At 44.2% G+C, this 21,998-nt stretch overlaps 1 protein-coding gene across 9 annotated transcripts in view; it reads left to right on the top strand.

Annotated features, from left to right (window-relative positions):
• MFHAS1 (multifunctional ROCO family signaling regulator 1) overlaps positions 1 to 21,998 on the top strand; it is a 132,478-nt gene that overhangs the window by 27,357 nt on the left and 83,123 nt on the right. Inside the window, exon 2 of one of the 9 annotated variants that reach the window (XM_048846835.2) lies at positions 10,559 to 10,836. The exons of the other annotated variants lie outside the window; for them this stretch is intronic. Coding sequence (XP_048702792.1) covers positions 10,559 to 10,698 — 140 coding nt within the window. The 3' untranslated portion in view covers positions 10,699 to 10,836. The remainder of the gene's footprint in view (positions 1 to 10,558; positions 10,837 to 21,998) is intronic. 9 annotated transcript variants of the gene reach the window in all.

Below are 21,998 nucleotides of genomic sequence, written 5' to 3'. Positions count from 1 at the left end.
CCACTGGGAAAGTGGCACAGACTGGCCAGTGGGTTGGAAGGCTGAGTCTGCAGATCGTGCTTGGCTGGTAGACCTTTGTTATCCCGGAAGGGGGGGGCTGTAGTGCCTGGCTAGAAGGCTGTGTCACAAAGAGAGAGTAACCTGAGTGCATAGAGAGAGACCGACCACAGGGCGAGCAACCGAAGGAGGGGGCATAATCCCCTTCATCTGGGGAGAGCTAATCCCCAGATGAGCCACATGAGGGCGCCCCAGGGGCGAGTAGTAAACCCCATGAGAGTTCCATTGTCTCTTGTGAATGATCCCATGTTGGTGTCACTCTAGGTTATTCATTAATATATCAAGTGATCAGTCAAAGATAGGAGTCAGATGATCACTACTGCACAAAGAAGTCACGGTCTGGAGAACCCAGATTTTTATAGGAAGTACAGGATGGTGTGGGAAATTTCAGTGACTTCATCTGAAGTGGGATTTTACTTGCATACCCTGGTGAGCTTTATATTGCCTTTAGATTAAATATACTGCTCCAGGAAAGCTTCTAATTGAGTGTGAAAGACAACTGGTCCAACCTGAACTAGCTTGCAGGATGAAATAGTTGTCTGAAAAAGTTTGCGTGTTACAGCAGGAAGCAAAAGAGTGTAATGTTCCATTTGAATTCCCTCTCCAAGCTGCATTGTTGTTTTCTCAGTCTTACAGTGATGGATTTTTAAAGCAGAGCAGCAGTCAAAGCTGAAGTACTGAACCATGGCATTCAGTGACAAATATCCAAAGACAAGAGGCTGCAGAAAGCACCAGGACTAATTAAAAAATGTTATATAAGTGGACAGGTTTTCATGTCTCTCTTACTGCAAATCTGTGTTTTCCTTTAGCACAAGCTGAAGTTGTCCAGTTGAGAGAGATTTGAGACTCATTTCAGGAGCAGCATATATTCTAGCCACAGAAAACACCTAGATAAACCCGGTCCATTGGGTTACAGGTGGCTACAAAAAAGTAGGGAAATGATCTAACAGAGCACAACCACATTGCTGCTTCTGAGATTGTGTATTCTGGTGGGTGCAGTATTTTGACACTTGACAGCTGAATGTAGTTTGGGAAAGCACTAAAAGATAGCAACATCCTAAGCAATAACTAATTTCTGTCAGTGTGTTTAGGGGGGAAGAGGGATGCGAGGGCTTCAGCTCATACCAGTGCTTGCGTTAGCGTGGTACCGAGTTGCATGGCAGTGCTGCTTTACTTTTAGAAGTGCTGGCCTTCAAAGAATCATTAAACTAGAGTCTACCCTGACTCTCACCAGGGGAATTTAAGGATCTTTAAAGAGCATACTTTATTTAAAAAAAAAAAAAATACCCTGGTGCCTTTGCCAACAATTCATCTTCCAGTACCACAGGTTCTCAGGCCCAAGGTTCTGGGAGCGTTCGTACCGAGTGCAGGCAGAATAGCAACTATTTGCCTTCACGTTATCTCTGGCTGCCAGACTCAAACTCCTGGGAAACCTGAGGTGATACATAGGAGTAGTAAAATACTGTATAAAATAGGAACACTCAAGGACCAGTCAAGGCTCCAATTCAGTTTGTCTTTCATCCACTAATTACTTCATTTAATGTATGAAAATTAGGTGAATTATTCTAATATGCAAGATTTGGCTATGAACCATCTGAGAGTTGGGAAAGCACTTGGCCCAGACATAGTGTTCATCTGGGAGCGACTTGGATTCTCAGTGTTTTAATGCTTGTGATTAATGGAAGCACTTCTGAATACAGGCTTCTTGAATCTCATAGCTTACAGAGTTACATTATGGGTTCCTGAGTGTTGGGAGTTCCCCATCTACTCCTGTGCTAGGTCTGTGTCTGAAGAACTTGTTCAGATTGGTGCTTTGGTCATCTGGGTGCTGATGAGAATAGAGCAAACATTTCCAGAGCTGGAGTACTTTTAGCTGTTCTTGCTCACAGCAGCGATTGCTGGAAGGAGTGGGGGAGAGGTCACTAGTGGCTCAGTGTGCCTCACTATGTATTTGGGGTTCCTTTGCACTTGTGGGGAGCAGGCGAAGGGATTGAGAGAGACAGAGATGAAGAGGGAAGGAAATAGACAAAGTTGCAAAGGGAGAAAGACAGGGAGGTATGAAGGGCAGAAGTATGGACCAGAGTAGCCAGGAGTGTCTCCTCCTACCCCTGAACTCCTGGGTGGCTGTTTTGGCTTTGTGAGGGACACAGTGTGCTGCCAACCTCTGAGCTGCAGTCTGCGGTGGTAGCAGAGTTTAGAGGGAATGATTTGTCGGGTTATTTTCTGGATGGGTGAGGAGGGATCATTTGGGGGAAGGGATAGCTCAGTGGTTTGAGCATTGGCCTGTTAAACCCAGGGTTGTGAGTTCAATCCTTGAGGGGGCCATTTAGGGATCTGGGGCAAAAATTGGGGATTGGTCCTGCTTTGAGCAGGGGGTTGGACTAGATGATCTCCTGAGGTGTCTTCCAACCCTGATATTCTAGGATTCTATGAATCTTGTTGACGAGGCAAATACAAACCTCTTCCAGACCAGTTCATCAGTTCTGGTCTGTCTCTCCCTATGTACGAATAGCAACCTCACGCTTTTCCCAAACTCATCATCTTCCCTGCCTTGCATGGAAGGTCAGCAGCTGGAATTCTGATCCAGTATGCCAAGCTGAACCAATTCTAAGCTAACAGATGATCTTACTTTGATGGTGAAACCTTGGAACAGCATGCAGAAATAGTCGGTATGTGACAAAAATAGAGTTCAGGGGGCCTTGATTTCCAGTTCTGAAATAAGGCTGTGTGTTGAGCTCCAGGGAGTTGTCATAGGGCTTTTCAACCTTGCAATTTAGTTTTTTAGCCTATTTTCTGACTATAGCAGTGCATTAGGAGCACTGCATTTGCGTTAAGAAAAGGAGGGCTTGTGGCACCTTAAAGACTAACAAATCTATTTGAGCATAAGCTTTCATGAGCTACAGCTCACTTCATCGGATGCATTCACTGGAAAATACAGTGGGGAGATACAGCTCACAAAAGCTTATGCCCAAATAAATTTGTTAGTCTCTAAGGTGCCACGAGTACTCCTTTTCTTTTTGCAGATACAGACTAACACGGCTGCTACTCTGAAACCTGCATTTGTGTTGTAATGATGGTTCATCACTACTATATCCTTACAGATAGGTAATGTGTGTGTATACTGCAGTGTGTCTGGTGAGATGACTATGTTAGATGCTGCAGATATTCTCACCAGAGAATTTCACTCAAGTCCTAGATCAAGAATTTGCAAACTTGTTGAATCGCCTCATTGACTTAGCATATTCGGACTGTGTTAGAACTTCGTGGCAAGAACTGTGTGTTTCCTAAGTGCTAAGACTGTTTGGAAAATCAGTATAGGTGTGACTGGAGGGAGATTCTGAGCCTTAGTGTGCCAGAAAAGGGAGATTCTTGATGAGCATCTTTGCCTGACCTTCTTTCCTCCTCTCCTCCCCCCCACCCCCCCGCCAAACCTGGCTTTGTGCATGGCGGAAGTGAAAGAGAGCTTGCAGCTAGAGCGGCTCAGTACTGCAGGCTGTGCCCTCGATACTGCCTTGCAGTGCAGGACGTAGAGCAGTTGCTAGGGTGCCAAGCAATCTCTGAAGAAAAGACGAAAGAAAAGGAGGAAACTCAGGAGTGAGAGAACTATTTCTTTAGATCAGTAATTGTTACAGAAAACACAGGTAGATACAGAACCAGTCATTTGCAGTAGAGAACTGTCTCCTCTTTCATGCTGCTTCTGTTCTAGCAGTTACTTCAGCTTTTTCATAACCACCATATAAAAAGGGAAAATAGTAATGCAAGACGTGGCCATCCTAAAGCCTATTGGGCCAAGTTTATTTCTGGTTTAAATCTGCTGAAGGGCTGAAATTGGCTCTTATGTCTTTATAAAAACTGATGTTTTGCAAACATTATCCTTATTTGTATTTGTTCTCTTAACTAACTGTGTCAAGGATGAAGAAAAGGAGTACTTGTGGCACCTTAGAGACTAACCAATTTATTTGAGCATGAGCTCATGCTCAAATAAATTGGTTAGTCTCTAAGGTGCCACAAGTACTCCTTTTCTTTTTGCGAATACAGACTAACACGGCTGTTCCTCTGAAATGTGTCAAGGATGCTGTGCTTGTGTGGGCAAAACATTCCTTGCCTACGTAGTCCGTTGCTGCTGGGTATGGACTTCAAAGGGCGCCGTGCATATACACGCACTGAAGCATTTGGCCCGGAATTATTTTGTATATTTGATTAACTAAAATTTGAAGTCTTCCTGTGGGAGAATAGGAAGTAATTTTTTTTCTTTTTCTTCCAGAAATCTACCTAGAGCCCTTTCTTCTTTTGAAGGTGCCTGTTATTCTTAACTTTTTCCTTGGCCTTTATGAAGTAAACTACTCGTTCCTCCCCCAGCAGAAGTCTGCCTTCTGGAGAGCCTAATGCATTATATTTAGTTTCTCTCTAGACACTCTGAATATATATAATATTAAGAACATTTTGCCAAACAAAGCAAGATCATGCAAGTGTTAGAAATTGCAATACAGCACTGTGATAAAGTTCTTTAGGCTGAAGTAGTGTTAACTAAACAGCCTTTGGTCAGAGCAGACATTTGCTGTTTTTGTTGTTCGTGTGATTTTTGATGTAGTGTTGTCTACCTGTCCTTTTAATGGAATAAATCAGTGTTGGGACAGAATGTTATCTCTTTGTACAATTCAGGTGTTCAGCATAGCACTGTTGAGGACCGGAGCATTGGCTTCAAAAAGAACATAAGAATGGCCATACTGGGTCAGACCAAAGGTCCATCAAGCCCAGTATCCTGTCCTCTGACAGTGGTCAATGGTAGGTGCCCCAAAAGGAATGAACAGACAGGTTATCATCAAGTGATCCATGCCCTGTCACCCAATCCCAGCTTCTGGCAAACCGAGGCTAGGGACACCATTCCTGTCCATCCTGGCTAATAGGTCCATCAATGGCTATCTTCCATGAATCTACCTAGCTCCCTTTTGAACCCTGTTATAGTATTGGCCTTCACAAAACCCTCTGGCAAGGAGTTCCAGAGGTTGACAGTGCGTTGCATGAAAAAATACTTTCTTGTGTTTGTTCTAAACCTGCTCCCTATTTATTTCATTTGGTGGCCCCTTGTTGTTGATTTATGAGAAGGAGTAAATAACACTTCCTTATTTACTTTCTCTGTACCACTCATGATTTTATAGACCTCTATCATATCCCCCTGTAGTCGCCTCTTTTCATACTGTGGTAAAGGTGAAGTGGAGTTGTCTGTACGTTACAATTTCTCTCACTTTAAAATACCCACGCTCACACCCCAGGTGATGGATACCAGGCTGACAACACTGGGAATGTCAAGCCTCTCTCCCTAGCCTACATGCAGCTCTGGCAGCAGGAGTACTGTAAGCGTTCCCTTCCTGCTTGCTTCTGATGTGGAAGAACTCCCTCTAGAGCATGTTATTACATGCTTTACATTAGTGCCAAAGCTTCATAGATGTTCAGGTCTGAAGGGACCATTGTGATCGTCATCTAGCCTGCATAGCACAGGCCAGAGAATCCTGCTTAGGGATTCCTGCACCCAGCCCAATAACTTTGTGCTGAACTAGAGTGATCCCCACCAGGTTTGTGGTCCTATTATGCCAGGCCCTCTACACACATGATCCTTTGCCTGAGAGTTTACAGTCTAGAGCAGTGGTTTTCAAACCGTGGGAATGTAAGGCACTGAGTCATGGCATCTCTGGTCAGCACTGCCGACTGGGCTGTTAAAAGCCGGTCAGGTCCCATTGGCCTAACCCTGTCCTGTTGAGAATGCTAATGAGAATGTTGGGTGTTAGTGATAGGTTTTGGAAGCTTGTTGAGACCACGAACTCCTTTCACATTGGCTGTGAGTCAGCAGCTGGATGGTGGCAGCAAGGTCATTACTAACTTGGGTAGCTACACTGGCCTTCCGGAGATGATGGGCTCTGTAATCCATTACCAATATGCTGGACCACCCACTGCTCCAATGTGGCACCTAGTTCTCATTCTTCACTACAGTCTTTAGACTCTTAAAAAAGAGGAGGAATCCAGACTCTATCTAGGGGTACGTTCACCTAGCAAAAAAACCCCAAACCACCTGCGTCAGTGAGTCTGAGAGCCTGGGTCAACTGACTAGGGCTCGCAAATCTCAAGGTATGGGGCTAAAAACAGCAGTGTAGAAGTTCTGGCTCAGGCTGGAGCCTGGGCTCTGAGACTGTTCCTCTTCTCTGGGTTTCAGAGCCCAGGCTCCACCCCGAGCCAAAACTTCTACACTGGTAGTTTTAGGCCTGTAGCGTAAGCTCAAGTCAGTTGACCCGGGCTCTGAGACACAGTGCAACAGTTTGTTTGTAGTACAGACATAACCTGTAAAGGGTCTGGCTGCACTGTAACAGACTACTGGGTTGTACGTGGGTCTTCTCTTTGGAACATATACAGCACACAGAATCCCCCTCTGAGCTTTCATGTAGACACTTGGATTGCGAATTGTTTGAAAAATTGTGGCTATTAGATATCTGAGAAAACATGAACTTGTGTTTTTGTTTTAGTCTTTGTCGTGCTTTATCCTTAGTTGTGTAGTGCCTGAGTCAGTTAATCTGCTTGTCAGCACCAAAAGATTTAAAACTCCTATAATCAGAAATTATTTTTAAAAAATAAAGCTTTGCCTTGCTTGGAACACTGCCCTCTCAGTCCTGTAGTTAAACGGAGACTAGGCTGGCAGGCAGAGGCAGATGTGGCAGAGTGAGATCACGGGGGAAAAGGATTACTATGCTTAGTACCTGGGCAAGCAGTGATGTAGTTATAAAATGTGGTGTTAGCATAGGCATTGCCATCCCAGGTCAGATCTGAGGTCCATCTAGTCCTGTATCTAACGGGCCAAACGCTTCAAAGAACGGTGCAAAGAACCTGTAGATGGATGTGGGAGTTAGGTGTCTTGGCTTTTCAAAATCTTCCCCTTAATAACCTGCCCATAGGAAGGGGTAGGTTGTTCCTAACCCGTCAGGTCGTGGCTGGCTCGTGCTCTGAAGCATGAGGGCTTATATTGCTGTTTATTAAAATCCTGTCTAAAATAACTTGGATATTCTCATTAATTCCTTCCAGTGGGCATTCCCTTGAGTTTGGCAACATTGAATTTCATCTGACGTGCTGGCTGTTCACCTACTGTGATTAGGTCCCTCTGAAGTTCTTACCAACCTAGGTAATTGTCATCTGCAAACTTTGTAGCTTCCTTGCTTACCCCTCTTTTTAAGATCATTACTATATTAAATGATTCCTGTTGACCACTTATTCTTACTTCCGGTTTTCCCCCGGGGCTGGTTCTGTTCAGTGACATTACTTTGCCTCTTAGCCCATGACTACTTGGTTTCTAGTAGTGGTACTATTTTCCTTTGCAGTGGCTGGTTGGTTAGACCCTATCCTAGCTTGTCCATCTAGCTGTTTTATCATTTTAATTTGATTATTTCCACTGGTTTACTGGATCATGAAGTAAGATTAACCGGCCTGTAATTCCTAGGGTCATCCACAGTGTCTCCTACACAGATAGCAAATGTTGTGCCGACCTCTGGTGTCACTCATTTTAATAAGACTGCATATTTTTGTTGGTAGCTTAGCCCCTTTAAGATTGTTCAGAATTGTTTGAACAGACTCCCCAGGACTGAGTGGCAATTAATCAGCTTGTTCAATCCCCTCTCAACATGTCAGCCTGACAATATCTTATCAATACTACTTACACAGAGTTGGCCCGGGGTTGGTATGTCTGTAACCTTTCCTGTGGTGAAGACAGATTCAGAGATCTCATTCAGCCTCTTTGCAATGGCCAGACCCCCTTCACTGCTCCTATCACTCTGCAGTGGTCCAGCAGGCCCACCAGTTCTTTCATTGGCTCCTGCTTCTGATACGCCGATAGTATTGCTTGTTCATTTTTATGCCTTTGGCTCTTCCAACTCTGAATCTCCTAATTTCCATCTGACATTCTACCTGCCTTTGCTAAGGCTTTTTTTTCTTGACTTCATTTGGGCTGGACTTCTAGTTTCCGGAGGATTTTTGTTTGTGTCATAATCTTTTGATTCTAACCATTTAATCATATTAGGGTTTTCCCCTTGCCTTTCAGTTTCCTCTGTTTGCTTATGGTGTGCATACCTTCTGGGACTCTATCCCAGCATGTTTAGGGAGCCTCAGTGCTGAATCTAATGTCTAACATCAGGTGGTTTGACTTTTTTCTTTTTCTGTATTCATATCCTGTTTTCTAAAGTTTCATGTCTCTAATATCCAGTCAATAAACTGTCTGTACTGGGAGTTTCATGAGTTAGCCCCATGTGTGGATTTTGATGATGTTGTATGTGAAAGGAGAAAGGAAGAACCTAACTCTATATAGCCAGCCAGACTAATTCTGACTGACTTCCATATGTCTGGTTGGGAAGGAATTTGCGCCCCTTCCCCCCCCCCCCCATTCCCGGTCAGATTGGCAGTGATCTGGGGGAGGGGGTTTCGCCTTCCTCTGCAGCATGGATTGTCACTTGCCAGGATTATCTGGGTACATCTCATTTAATCCTTTCCCTGCCATTGTGGGGGCCTCAGGCGTTGGTGACACCTTGGTCTCTTCTGTTCTCGGCCAGTGGCACAGTTATGGGCTGCAGCATGCTGGTCTAGTCTGGGTTGTTGGTTTTAGTGTGCTGGTGCTGGGGGATGGCCCGTGGCCTACATGAGGTCCGGCTAGATGATCTGGTGTTCCCTTCTGGCCTGAAACTCTGACTACTGAACGAATTCACTTCCTGATCCCTGGAGCTGAGGCTGAGCTGATGTGTCACCGCTTCAGGGCTAGTGTATTGCCTGGGGAAATTTACTCTTGACCCAAATTTGGACCATCGAGGCCAGCAACTGAGCAAAGTAGAAATGGATTGAGTCCATTGGTCCTGAGTGGGAGGTAGAGACTTCATGGTTAGCCATCAGAAATAAATGAACCTCAGCCAGCCACAAAATAAACAAAGTTTGCTTAGTTAGTTTCCTGACCTCCTTAAGAACTAGCCATTGAGCTAAAACCCTCGTGGAGTTAGGGGGCTGAGGGCAGAGAAGGCCAGCAGTGGTTTATGTGGGTGGGGCAAGTTACCAGCATTAGCACAGGATGGAGCGCAGAAAGTATTGCTGATTGCCAAGTAGCCATGTGTAGGCATGGGCAACAAACTGGAAGAAGCTAAAGATAAAGAAGCTCGGGTTTCTGTGGTTGCTTTCCCTGAAAGTTGCTGTCAATGGGAGGCTGAGATGATAAAGTAGAGAGGATGAGATTTATGCTTTAGACATCAAGGAAAAGCCTAGAGAAAGGAGAATCTATAGAGAAGGGACAGACTCCATCTTAACCAGATGTGAACCAGCGAGCTGGCAGCAAACACTAGTTAATTCTGATGGAGGAGAGCTGGTAGGTCCAGAGGAGTACTAGGGTAGACAATGAGACCCGCACGTGAGAACAGGTGCCTGCAGGCACAACATAGAACGATGTGTCCCATAGCAAGTTGTGACCCTCATTGTGGTAAAGATTGTAAAGATAAAATATGGGTAGGATCTGAAGAGAAACACTCAAATGAAAGAGTTCCATTCAATTACATCACATAATGGCAGACCATTTAAAACGGGACAGTTTTTTAAAGTGCTTATATACAAATGCTAGAAGTCAACATTGGGTGAAATACAGTGCCTTGTATTAAATGAGGATATTGATATTATAATAATAGGTGTATCACAGAAACTTGGTGGAATGAGGTAATCAATGAGAGTCATACCAGAGTACAAAATATATCGGAAAGACAGAACAGGTCATGCTGGTGGGGGAGTGGCACTATACATGAAAGAAAGCATGGAGTCAAATGAAGTAAAAATCTTAAGTGAACCAAACTGTATCATAGAATCTCTATGGATAGTAATTCTAGCTTGAATAATAAGAATGTAGCAGTAGGCGTATACTACGAGCACCTGACCAGGATGGTGATAGTGACTGTGAAATGCTCAGGGAGATTAGAGAGGCTATAAAAATAAAAAACTCAATACTAATGGAGGATTTAAACTTTCCCCATATTGGCTGGGTACATGTCACTTCAGGGCGGGATGCAGAGATAAGTTTCTTGACACCTTAAATGACTGCTTCTTAGGGTATGGCTACACTTGCAGATGTAGAGCACTTTGAGTTAAATCAGCCTTCGTAGAGCACAGTAGGGAAATCGCTGCAGTGTGTCCACACTGACAGCTACAAGCGCACTGGCGTGGCCACATTAGCAGCTCTTGCAACAGCCACAGAGAGCAGTGCATTGTGGTAGCTATCCCAGTATGCAAGTGGCTGCAACTTGCTTTTCAAATGGGGGTGGGGTGGGGTGGAGTGTGACAGGGAGTGTTTTGTGTGTATGTGGGGAGAGAGAGAGTGGGTTTTTGCGGGGCTGAGAGCATGTCAGCATGCTGTCTTGTAAGTTCAGACAGCAGCAGACCCCCACCCCGCCTCTCTCTCTCTCACACACCATTCCACACTAATGGTTGCTTTGTCTCGGAGCAGATAAGAATGCCGACCTTCAGAAACGGAGCTTTCAAAGGGCATATCCGCATTCCTACAGCGAGCTCAAAACAATGAGAAGAGCGGCCATTCGACTTAAGGGGATTATGGAATGTTTCCGGAGGCTGATCAGAGCGCAGTAATGCAACACCTTTTTCGCACTGGCGCCCTGGCGTTTCAGCCAAGGCGCAACAAGCGTTAATCTTCTCGCCGAGGTGGATTACCAAGAGTGCTCTAGCCATGGAGTCAGCGCACTCTACGTGCCTTGCCAGTGTGGACAGGTACTGAGCTAGGGCACCCGGGGCTGCTTTAATGCGCTGTAACTCGCAAGTGTAGCCAAGCCCTTAGAGTAGGTAAGACCTGGAACCCACAAGAGGAGAAGCAATTCTTGATTTAGTCTTAAGTGGAGCACAGGATCTGGTCCAAGAGGTGAATATAGCTGGACTGCTTGGTAATAGTGACCATAATATAATTAAATTTAACATCCCTGTGGCGGGGAAACCACCACAGCAGCCCAGTGTGGTAGTTAATTTCAGAAAGGGGAACTACACAAAAATGAGAAATTTAGTTAAACAGAAATTAAAAGGCAAGCTGCATGGAAATTTTTTAAAGACACCATAATAGAGCCTCAACTTGAATGTGTATCCCAAATTAAAAAAAGAGTGTCTGCAAAAAGGGCTACCATGGCTAAACAACAAAGTAAAAGAAGCAGTGAGAGGTAAAAGGCATCCTTTAATCTGTGGAAGTTAAATCCTATTGAGGAAAATAGAAAGGAGCATAAACTCTGGCAAATGAAGTGTAAAAATATAATTAGGAAGGTCAAAAAAGAATTTGAAGAACAGCTAGCCAAAGACTCAAAAAGTTATAGCAAATAAATTAAGTACATCAGGGAGCCTGTTAAACAACCAGTGGGGCCACTGGATGAACGAAATGCTAAAGGAGCACTCAAGGATGATAAGGCCATTGCAGAGAAACTAAATGAATTCTTTGCATTGGTCTTCATGGCTGAGGATGAGGGAGGTTTCCAAACCTGAGCCATTTTTGTTAGGTGACTAATCTGAGGAACTGTCCCAGATTGAGGTGTCATTAGAGGTTTTGGAACAAACTGATAAACCAGACAGTAATGCCTCACCAGGACCAGATGGTATTCGCCTGAGATTTCTGAAGTAACTCAAATGTGAAATTGCAGAACTGCTAACTGTGATATGTAACCTATCACTTAGATCAGCTTCTGCACCAGATGACGCCAATTTTTTAAAAAGGCTCCAGAGGCAATCCTGGCAACCTATGGAACTCATTGCCAGAGGATATTGTGAAGGCCAAGACTAATAACTAGGTTCAAAAAATAACTAGGTAAATTCATGGAGGATAGGTCCATCAGAGGCTATTAGCCAGGATGGGCAGGGATGGTGTCCCTAGCCTCTGTTTGCCAGAAGCTGGGAATGGGCGACAGAGGATGGATCACCAGGTAATTACCTGTTCTGATCATTCCCTCTGGGACACCTGGCATTGGCCACTGTCGGAAGACAGGATACTGGGCTAGATAGACCTTTGGTCTGACCCAGTATGGCCGTTCTTATGGTGGCCAGCAGAAGAAGCAGTCACCTAGAAAAGTGAGTCATTACAAACAGACTTCTCAATGACCCTTATCTATGCATGCTGCCTCTATAGCCTATGGTGCTGGAACCTTCGCTCCAGCTTGAGAGGCGGGTCAAGATCTGCAGCTCCGGTTGTAGCACTGTCTCCCAAAGTGAGTAGGGCCAGCTAGGCAGCCCTTTTTATCCGGGTGACTTCACATGAGCATTGTGTTCTCTTCCATTTCCACCTCCTGGCAGGACTGTAGTATTTGCTCTCTGGGCTGCCACAGAGAGATTTAACACAGGGATTCTCAAACTGTGGGTTGGGACCCCTCAGGGGGTTGCGAGGTTATTCTATAGGGGGTTGCAAGCTGTCAGCCTCCACCTCAATCCCTGCTTTGCATCCAGCATATATAATAGTGTTAAATATTTTAAAAAGTGTTTTTAATTTATAATGGGCGTTGCACTCAGAGTGAAAAGGGTCATCAGTACAAAAGTTTGAGAACCATTAATTTAACGGGTAAGGAATTCTGCAGCATAAGAGGAGAGACTCCTTGGTTTAGTTCCAAATAGCCAACAGGATTGAGTTCTGAAAGTCTCTATGGTTGATCCACTACATAACACTCTTCCTTGAATAATTCAGCTGCTTATCACCTTCCCGGGGTAATCGTCCTCTGCACTGGCACTTGGACGCTAAACCTCAAAGGGGAGGAGGGGGGGCTTTTAAAACGAGGAAGATAGAAACAGCTTGAAGGGAGAAGTTGGCAAGCAAAAATCCACACAATCAGCAGGGAAGCGTCTTAAGAATGCTGTATTGGTGCTAAGGGGGAATGTGTAGAAAGAAGCAAATCCAAACATGCTTGCATGAAAGTTCATGACTTTATTTAGCTACAAAAATGTCCCTCTAAAAATGGATCTCCTGTCTAAATGACGCTAATAAAACATGCAGGCAAAATGTAAAATAGAGGTTGAGACAGTTTGAAGAACAAATCATATAGCTATAAAGCCAGGCTAAGTTTTGAATAAATACAAGAATCCCATAGTGACAGGTTTCAGAGTAACAGCCGTGTTAGTCTGTATTCGCAAAAAGAAAAGGAGTACTTGTGGCACCTTAGAGACTAACCAATTTGTTTGAGCATAAGCTTTCATGAGCTACAGCTCACTTCAGTATGCATCCGATGAAGTGAGTAAGTGAAGATGAAGTGATGTAGCTCACGAAAGCTTATGCTCAAATAAATTGGTTAGTCTCTAAGGTGCCACAAGTCCTCCTTTTCTTTTTAAGAATCCCATAGGAGAGATGGGGACCCTTAAGCCAGGAGGGTGGAAGGGGCACAATCAGAAGATAAGGAGCTAAATGATTCTTTGGCATCAGATTTCACCTGCCTTGGAGGCTGATGAATTATTTACTGCTCTCGAGGTTATTCTTCTGGTAATGAGGATGAGATGCCGTAGGAGACAGAGATCTTAAAGCAAAAGAAAAAAAATTGCATTAAGTGACCCAGAACAGATGGCCTTTATCTGAGAATACTGGAGGAACTAAAGAGCAAAGTAGCTTAGCTACTGTCTAAAATTACATAACTTACTGATTTAAAAACAGCTTCTGTCTCAGAAGAGTTAAGTGGCCATAACTTTCAGGTTTTTTGTTTTTGTTTTTAATCAGTCAAAAGTGAGTAAGATGTTACCTTGTAAAGTCAAGGTAATAAAGAATAATGCAGGAAGTATGAAAATGCCGTTCTAAATAACTGCTACATCATTGGCCTGGCTACAGAGCTTGGTTTTAGTCACCTCATCTTAAGAGACATCAGAAATGGAAACGTCTAGAGAAGGACAGTGAATTGATTGGAAACATTGGGGTTTAGGGCTTCAGCACAAAAAGGGATTTAAAAGATTAGGTCTGTTCCCTTTGGAAAGGAGACAAATAGGAGGAGATATTTTATAAGCTTTTTAAAACAATGCTGGTATTAGAGGACAAATAGAATGAAGCTATTTACCCTTTCTTTCAATACAAGACTAGCAGTTTGTTTATGAAATTAAAAGGCAACAGGCAAAAGAAGGAAATGCTTTCAAACAGAAGATACTAGGCCAGGTTTTAAAAAGAGCTCCTCTGTCCGGGAACTGCCTGGTGCTGAGCTCTTGTGGAAATCTGCCACCTTAACCTGTCTGCGAGGGGAGTGGTGTAGCATAGTAGTGCACAGGTGATCGTGGAGTCTCACTGGTGTGAACAGGAGAGTTGGACTAAATCCTGCCCTGCCTCGTGATGGGGTACGTCGAGTGTAACCCCATGTATTTCAGCGGTTCTACTCTGCATCGGCAACCGTGGCACTGAGAGGAGAGTGTGGGGGGATGGCTCAATTTCCACAGTCACAAAATGGGGCGGTGATAGTTGCCTGTTCTTGGGAGTGTTGCACAGTCCAACAGGGTACGTTCCACAAAGGGCTTTACGGGTAAAGGGGTACTGTAGATGTGTGTGCAGTGCCTAGCTTGTCTCACGGTGAGAGTAGTAACGTGTACTGCAGAGCCACCTTCCGTCTAGAAAAAAGAGAGCCACATAGGGAGACAGTGCGGGAGAGACTCTAGGCTTGACATAGGCTTGGTACAGGAGTTCGGAAGGGACATGGAGCAAGATTCACCTCTCTGATTCTCATGTATCTCTGCTGGCCCATCAGTGTAAGTTAGAGCAGCTTAGGGAATGTCTGTACGGCGCACTCTTTTCAGAGGAATGTCCACATGGGCAGCCGGTGGAGCCTCGCTTTGGGGAGGCTAGACCCCGGCTCCACCCCTCTGCCCATGCTCTCCTCATGGCTGGAGTCCCGAGACCCTCTGCACCTCCCCCCACAACTGCAGGAGCCCCAGGCTGGCGAAGCCCGGAGCCCGCCCCCTCCCCGCCACCTTCCCGGCTCTGCTCCCCTCCCCTTCCCCCCCCCCCCGGAGGAGCCCAACCCCCCTGCCTGGAGTAGCCCGGGGCTGGCAGAAGCCATGCTGTGCCTCCCCTCCCTGGACCCATCCCACGCAGGGGAAAAGCATCTGTTAGAAGATACTTTTGATATGCCCCATGCAGGTTCCAGGGCAGCTGAGGGCAGCTCCCCAACCACCCCGGAACCTGCATGGGGCATAATAAAGCAAAAACTTCACTGCCAAACCCTGCAATTGGGGGTCCGGCAGCTGCGGCAGTGCTGGAGGAGGCAGAGCCTCCTCTGGCCTATTATACTCGTCGCCCATGAATGCATAGTACATACACTACATACCCCTCCCCTCTCCTTCTCTCCTCCCATGTGTATAAATAGCAGTGTAGGTGGTGAGGCACTGCTTAGGCAAGTAAAGACACTCCTGAGCCTGTGGGTATGTACCCAAGTAAATACCCACAGAACTCTCTACTTGCCGAAGCCTTGCCTTTTCATCTACGCTGGTATTTTTAGCAGTGTAGTGTCCTGCAGCTGGATTCTTTCCTCACTGCAAGGAAAGGCTCCTGCGATGGGGAGGTGCCCGGAGCCTTTCTCCTCTGCCTCCCTCCTGCCACAGCCTTTCACTGACACATGTAGCTATGCAAAGCAGGATGGATGTAGCCTGTTTTTCACTGCGGTGTGTAGCTATTCATACCCTACATGCTGCCGAAAAAGATTTGCAGCATAGATGTAGCCTTAGATGCAGCATAGATGTAGTCTGTGAAGTGGTGTAGTGTGGGCATGCCCTACCCAATCCCTATGCTGGATTGGGAGAGAGGCATCTGGCATAGAAGCCAGCTGTGCCCCTACACTTAGAGGAATTCTGTACATTTTTAATTCAGCTTGTTGGGAACAGTTATGGAGAGATGCCTCATTCTCTACATACGCTAATTACTGTACGGTAGTGCCTTGACAAGTCAGGTTTAAAGAGAGATCTATGACGAGACAAGGGACCCATGCTGCTATGCCCTCTCTGCTTTAGAGGAGGGACATTAATTCAGTACAGTAATTCAGCACATTAAGTTCCTTTTTGCACTTAAATTTTACATTTGAGAAGGTTCTGAGCAAGTGAAGAAGGCAAGTTAGAATTCCATTCTGTTTCTGTCGGGGTTGAGGTCTTGATCCAGCAAGTTCCTTCTCTCTCTAAGTTGTTGGAGAACCGGACACTTGGCTTGTAAACTTTTCAGGATAGGCTCTTGTCTCATGTCTGCCTATGCACAATTCTGCTGCTGCAGAAATAACTATAGAGTGCATGATATGGTGTTGCTGAGTAACTAGTTGAAATGTCAGAAGACTTGATAGAAAAAATGAAGGCATGAATTCAGTCTGAGTCATTCAACAGTAGGTTCTGTTACTACAGATACAAATAGGAAACTGGGAAACTGACTAGACAAAGTGATAACAAATGCACAAAATAAACTCAATTTTTTTCTCTACTTTTTCAGTTAAGTGGTCATTTTAGATGTTACTTCTAAAAGTTTAGACAGAACTTTTACATTGATTCTTTTGTGTCCCTCTAAGTTGGGCAAAAAGATCAACTGATAATGAGGGGAAAGAATTTTCTTACTGTTATCAAGCAGACTGGCTGCATATTCTACTGCCCAGTCTGTACAAATCTTAATATATTCAGTTAAAACTCTGAATATAGCTTTAAGATGGACCAAAATAGCTTTAAAGTGACATACATAATATAGTTATATAAATTAGAGAAAAGTGAACACAATGCTATTCAGTAAAGCCAGGACAACCGTGAATTTTAGGAAAACCCCAGTCTGACGGATCAATTGCTTACTAAACACATTTAAGCTTTGGAATGGCCCTGCAGCAAAGGCCATTGCTATAGAGCCAAGTTACCTTATTCAGGGAAAAGTTTATTTAGTCACAAGAAAAACTGTTCAAGTGTGTGTGCGTGTGCTCACCCCCTCTGTCAAAAGCCAGGTAATTAAAAATTAAGGCAACATCACTGTGGAGAGAGAGAAGATTCCAACAAGCAAATTAATGAGAAGCTTTTCAGCTTAAATTTAAATATTCTCTTTTGTGTCATAACTTCAGTGTGCCTTAAATGTGTGTAAGTAAAATAAATACATTGGAGCTCCGTCATGCCGTCTGGAGTGGCTCACGACTGAGAGTGCCTACCTCCGGGGCAGGCTGTCAAAGGCACGGCAGAGACCCCAAACGGGTGGTTATGTTCTATAATTAGATTTCACTAAGGGCATGGCTACACTGGAAACTTCAAAGCGCTGTCAAGGGAGCGCTCCCGCAGCAGCGCTTTGAAGTGTGAGTGTGGTCGTGCGCGAGCACTGGGAGAGTGCTGGTAATCCACCTCCACGAGGGGATTAGCTCCGAGCGCTGGGAGCCTGTTTACACTAGCGCTTTAAAGCGCTCTGACTTGCTGCGCTCAGGGGGTGATTTTTCACACTCCTGAGCTGGCAAATTGGAGCGCTATAAAATGTAAGTGTAGCCAAGCCCTAAACCAGTAATAGACGTGAGCTCCTAAAGTACCAGCAGTGTCTTCTAATGGAGCCATAGACACTCATAGACCCTTAGACTGGATTATCTATCTTGTCACCCAGGCAAGCTGGACGATGTGATCAGTGGTCACTTACACCAAAAATCATGAATATTCCAGGTTACTCCCAGTTCCAAGAGATCAGTCAGTCACCCAGGTCGGTTTGTATCCTAGATCGCACACGAAAGCCACTGCTGGTGCTTAGTAAACTAACTAGTTAGCTAAGAAAAAGGAATGAGAGTTATTGAGCGGTTAAATCAGGTAAAATATGTATACAGGTGAGTCAGTCTATAATTCCAAATGGTAGCAGAGATATAGTAATCTGCCAGTATTCCCAAAAGTCTCTCAGGGCTACCCAGAATAACTCTGGGGATATCCATAGTCTTGTTCAGTTATTCTGCCCTGTTAGTATCCAAACAGTCCAGATATGAAGAATTTTCCCTTGTGTCCATACTGGGGATGTTGATTAATCGCAATTAACTCACACAATTAACTCAAATTCATTGTGCTTAATCACTGTTTTAATCACACTGTTAAACAATAGAATACCCCAATTGAAATGTATTAAATATTTTGGATGTTTTTCTACATTTTCCAATATATTGATTTCATTTACAACACAGAATGCAAAGTGTACAGTGCTCACTTTATTTATTACAAATATTTGCACTGTAAAAATGATGAACAAAGAAATAGTATTTTTCAGTTCACCTCATATTAGAACTGTAGTGCAAGCTCTTTATTGTGAAAGTGCAATTTACAAATGTAGATTTATTTATTTATTTTTTTGGTTACATAACTGCACTCAAAAACAAAACAATGTAAAACTTTAGAGCTTACAAGTCCACTTAGTCCTACTTCTTGTTCAGCCAATTGCTCAGACAAACAAGTTGGTTTATATTTGCCGAAGATAACGTTGCCCGATTCTTATTTACAACTTCACCTGAAAGTTAGAACAGATGTTCCCATGGCACTTCTGTAGCTGGCATTGCAAGGTATTTGTGCCAGATATGCTAAACATTCATATGCCCCTTCATGCTGCTTCCACCATTCCAGAAGACATGCTTCCATGCTGATGACACTTGTTAAAAAAAATAATACGTTAATTAAATTTGTGACTGAACTCTTTGGGGGAGAATTGTATGTCCCCTGCTCTGTTTTACCCACATTCTGCCATATATTTCATGTTATAGCAGTCTCGGATGATGACCCAGCACATGTTGTTCGTTTTAAGAACACTTTCACTGCAGATTTGACAAAACACAAAGAAGGTACCGATGTGAGATTTCTAAAGATAGCTACAGCACTCAACCCAAGATTTAAGAATCTGAAGTGCCTTCCAAAATCTGAGAGGGCCGAGGTGTGGAGCAGACTTTCAGAAGTCAGAGCAACATTCCGATGCAGAAACTACAGAACCCTAACCACCAAAAAAGAAAATCAACCTTCTGCTGGTAGCATCTGACTCGGATGATGAAAATGGACATGCGTTGGTCTGCACTGTTTGGATCATTATCGAGCAGAACCCGTCATCAACATGGATGCATGTCCTCTGGAATGGTGATTGAAGCATGGAGGGACAGATAAATCTTTTGCGCATCTGGCATGTAAATACCTTGCAACGCCATGTGAATGCCTGTTCTCGCTTTCAGGTGATATTGTAAACAAGAAACAGGCAGCATTATCTCCTGCAAATGTAAACAAACTTGTTTGTCTGAGCAATTGGCTAAACAAGAAGTAGGATTGAGTGGTCTTGTAGGTGCTAAAGTTTTACATTGTTTTGTTTTTGAGTGCAGTTACTTTTTGTACATAATTCTACATTTGTAAGTTCAGCTTTCATGATAGAGATTGGACTACAGTAGTTTTATTAGGTGAATTGAAAAAATACTATTTTGTTTTTTACAGTGCAAATGTAATCAAACATAAATATAAAGTGAACACTGTACGCTTTGTATTCTGTGTTGTACAGTATCTCCTCACTTAATGTTGTAGTTATGTTTCTGAAAAGTGCGACTTTATGCAAAACGATGTTAAGCAAATCCAATTTCCCCATAAGAATTAATGTAAATGGGGGGGGTTAGGTTCCAGGGAAATTTTTTTCACCAGACAAAATACATTATATACATACACAGTATAAGTTTTAAACTATTTTAAACAAACAGTTTAATATTGTACACAGCAATGAATGATTGTGAAGCTTGGTAGAGGTGGTGGAGTAAGAGGGTGGAATATTTCCCAGGGAATGCCTTGCTGCTAAATGATGAACTAGCATTCAGCTGAGCCCTCAAGGGTTAATACGCTTTTGTTAATGTAGCCTCACTCTTTACAAGGCAGCATGGACTGACGCAGGAGGGAGGAAACAACAGATGCAGGGCAGTAGCTGCAAATACTTCCCTGCAAAAACTGAACATGATGATGAGCCCACGCTATCCAGCTGGAGCGCACCACTCCCTCCTCCTGACGGCACATGCACGGCTGCACAGGTGTTGACTCTTCAAAGTGCTGGGGGGTGTGTGCATGAGTGAGATTGACAGAGAGAGTGAGGTATATTGCCCCTTTAAGTGCTTGACCCCACTTCAACTACGTTGCCCTTTTAAGTAGATCAGCCAGTTCAGACAGGAAGCAACAGCTTCCAGCAAGCTCCCTCCTTTCTGTCCCTGAGCCCTGTCCCCCTCCTCTGCTTTGTAGAGAGGGGGTACGGAGCACGGGGCGGGGAAGAGCAGGGGGACATCCTGATATCAGCACCCCTTTCCCCCCCTCCCAGCAAGCAGGAAGTTCCTGGGAGCAGCTGCAAGGCAGAGGGCAGGGCAGGGCAGCACTGCAGTGGGGGGAGGGACAGCTGCCCAGCCACAGACCTTACAGGGAATTTAGGGGAGCTGATGGGGTGAGGGAGGAGGGAGTTGCCAGTCCCCTGGTTCCAATCCCCACAAGGGGGGGGGGGGGGGGGGGCTGCTCTTCCAGAGACTCCTGCAAGCCGTGGACAAAGCAGACAGCTTCCAAAGGACATTATAAGGGAGCATTGTGCAACTTTAAATGTGCCTGTTCCCTGCTAGATCAGCAATGCGAGGAGTTACTGCAATTGAAATCAATATATTTGAAAATGTGGACAACATCCAAAACCATTTAAATAAATGGTATTCTATTATTGTTTAACAGTGCAATTAATTGAGATTAATTTTTTTTTAATCACATGACAGCCCTAGTCCATACTTATAGCTGCTTCTCACAAGCAAGCTGCCTCAGCTCTTTCTTTGAAGCGGGGAGAGAGGAGCACATTTACAGTCTTTGATCTCTGATCCTCACACACAATGATCACTTGCTGTCAAATGTGCAAAAAATAGCCCTTTCCAGTTAAAGTTCATTTGAGTTACACAAGGCTTCTTTCTCATTTGATGGTTTATTTTAGTTACAGGGGTATATACAATGTAAATGTTTGCTATTACTTTATAACAGGGTACAGATAAGTGAAAACAATGCATGCAGAGACTCATTAGTTTTCATGAATTTTAAACACCAACAACATTCTTGTACATTTAAGAATCACTTTGATCTATACTAGTACGCAAGGGAATTGGCCTGCCTCCCAGCTGAGCATTTGTAACATTCAGTGAGGCCTGAGGTTTTGGCCTGAGTTGGCACCTCATCTGCCAGCGTCACAATCATATCTTCAACAGCATAACTATTTCAGGTTATTCGTGAATGCTTCTCGTTCGTGATCGAACTTGTGTCTAGCATGTAACGCCATTGTTAATTAAAACTTTCTGTGAGTTTCATAGAAGAAATGTCTCAGGAGTTTGCATCACTGTTCTCAGTTTAGAAGAGGTAGGGATGCAACCTTGCCTGTGCTCATTTATTGTATAAGGGTAGAAGTCCATTGGATTCTTAGTCACTGAGGACTTAAGGATGCTTTGAAACAGTGTCTTAACTCAGCTCTTGTTCAGTGGGTTCTCCTTGTGTCAGAATGCTTGAGTGCATTGTCGCTGCCATAGGGGTTTCTGTATGGTACAAAATGTGTCCAAACCCAGTTGCCAAGAGTCAAGTTAGATGGCGAGTTGCTGACCCTGACTAACCCCTCTGCCTAGACCATGGCAAATCGTGTTGGCTAATTCAACTTCTAATAACACAATAGCATTTTGTAATGCAGACCATTTTCCATGAGTGGTAACTGATGCAGCATTCCTACAGTCCCAAAGAAAGGCTAGGTACATGCACTAAGATCTGGAGACTGCATTGTCTGGGGATTATGCATTGTGTGGGAAATCTGGATTCATAGTTAATGTGAGTTAAGTATTTGGATTGGCTGCATGCAGAAATGTCCAACGTGCAGGTGGAGGGTGTGTGTTTGTTTTGTCTTTGGTGGGTGACTAAGTAGCAGCATCATGAGAGTCCGTCAGCTTGTTCTTGCGGGTTGGCCTGGG

This window comes from Caretta caretta, chromosome 4 (genome assembly GCF_965140235.1).
Source record: "Caretta caretta isolate rCarCar2 chromosome 4, rCarCar1.hap1, whole genome shotgun sequence".
NCBI lineage: Eukaryota > Metazoa > Chordata > Testudines > Cheloniidae > Caretta > Caretta caretta.
This window is presented reverse-complemented; position numbering and strand designations above follow the sequence as displayed.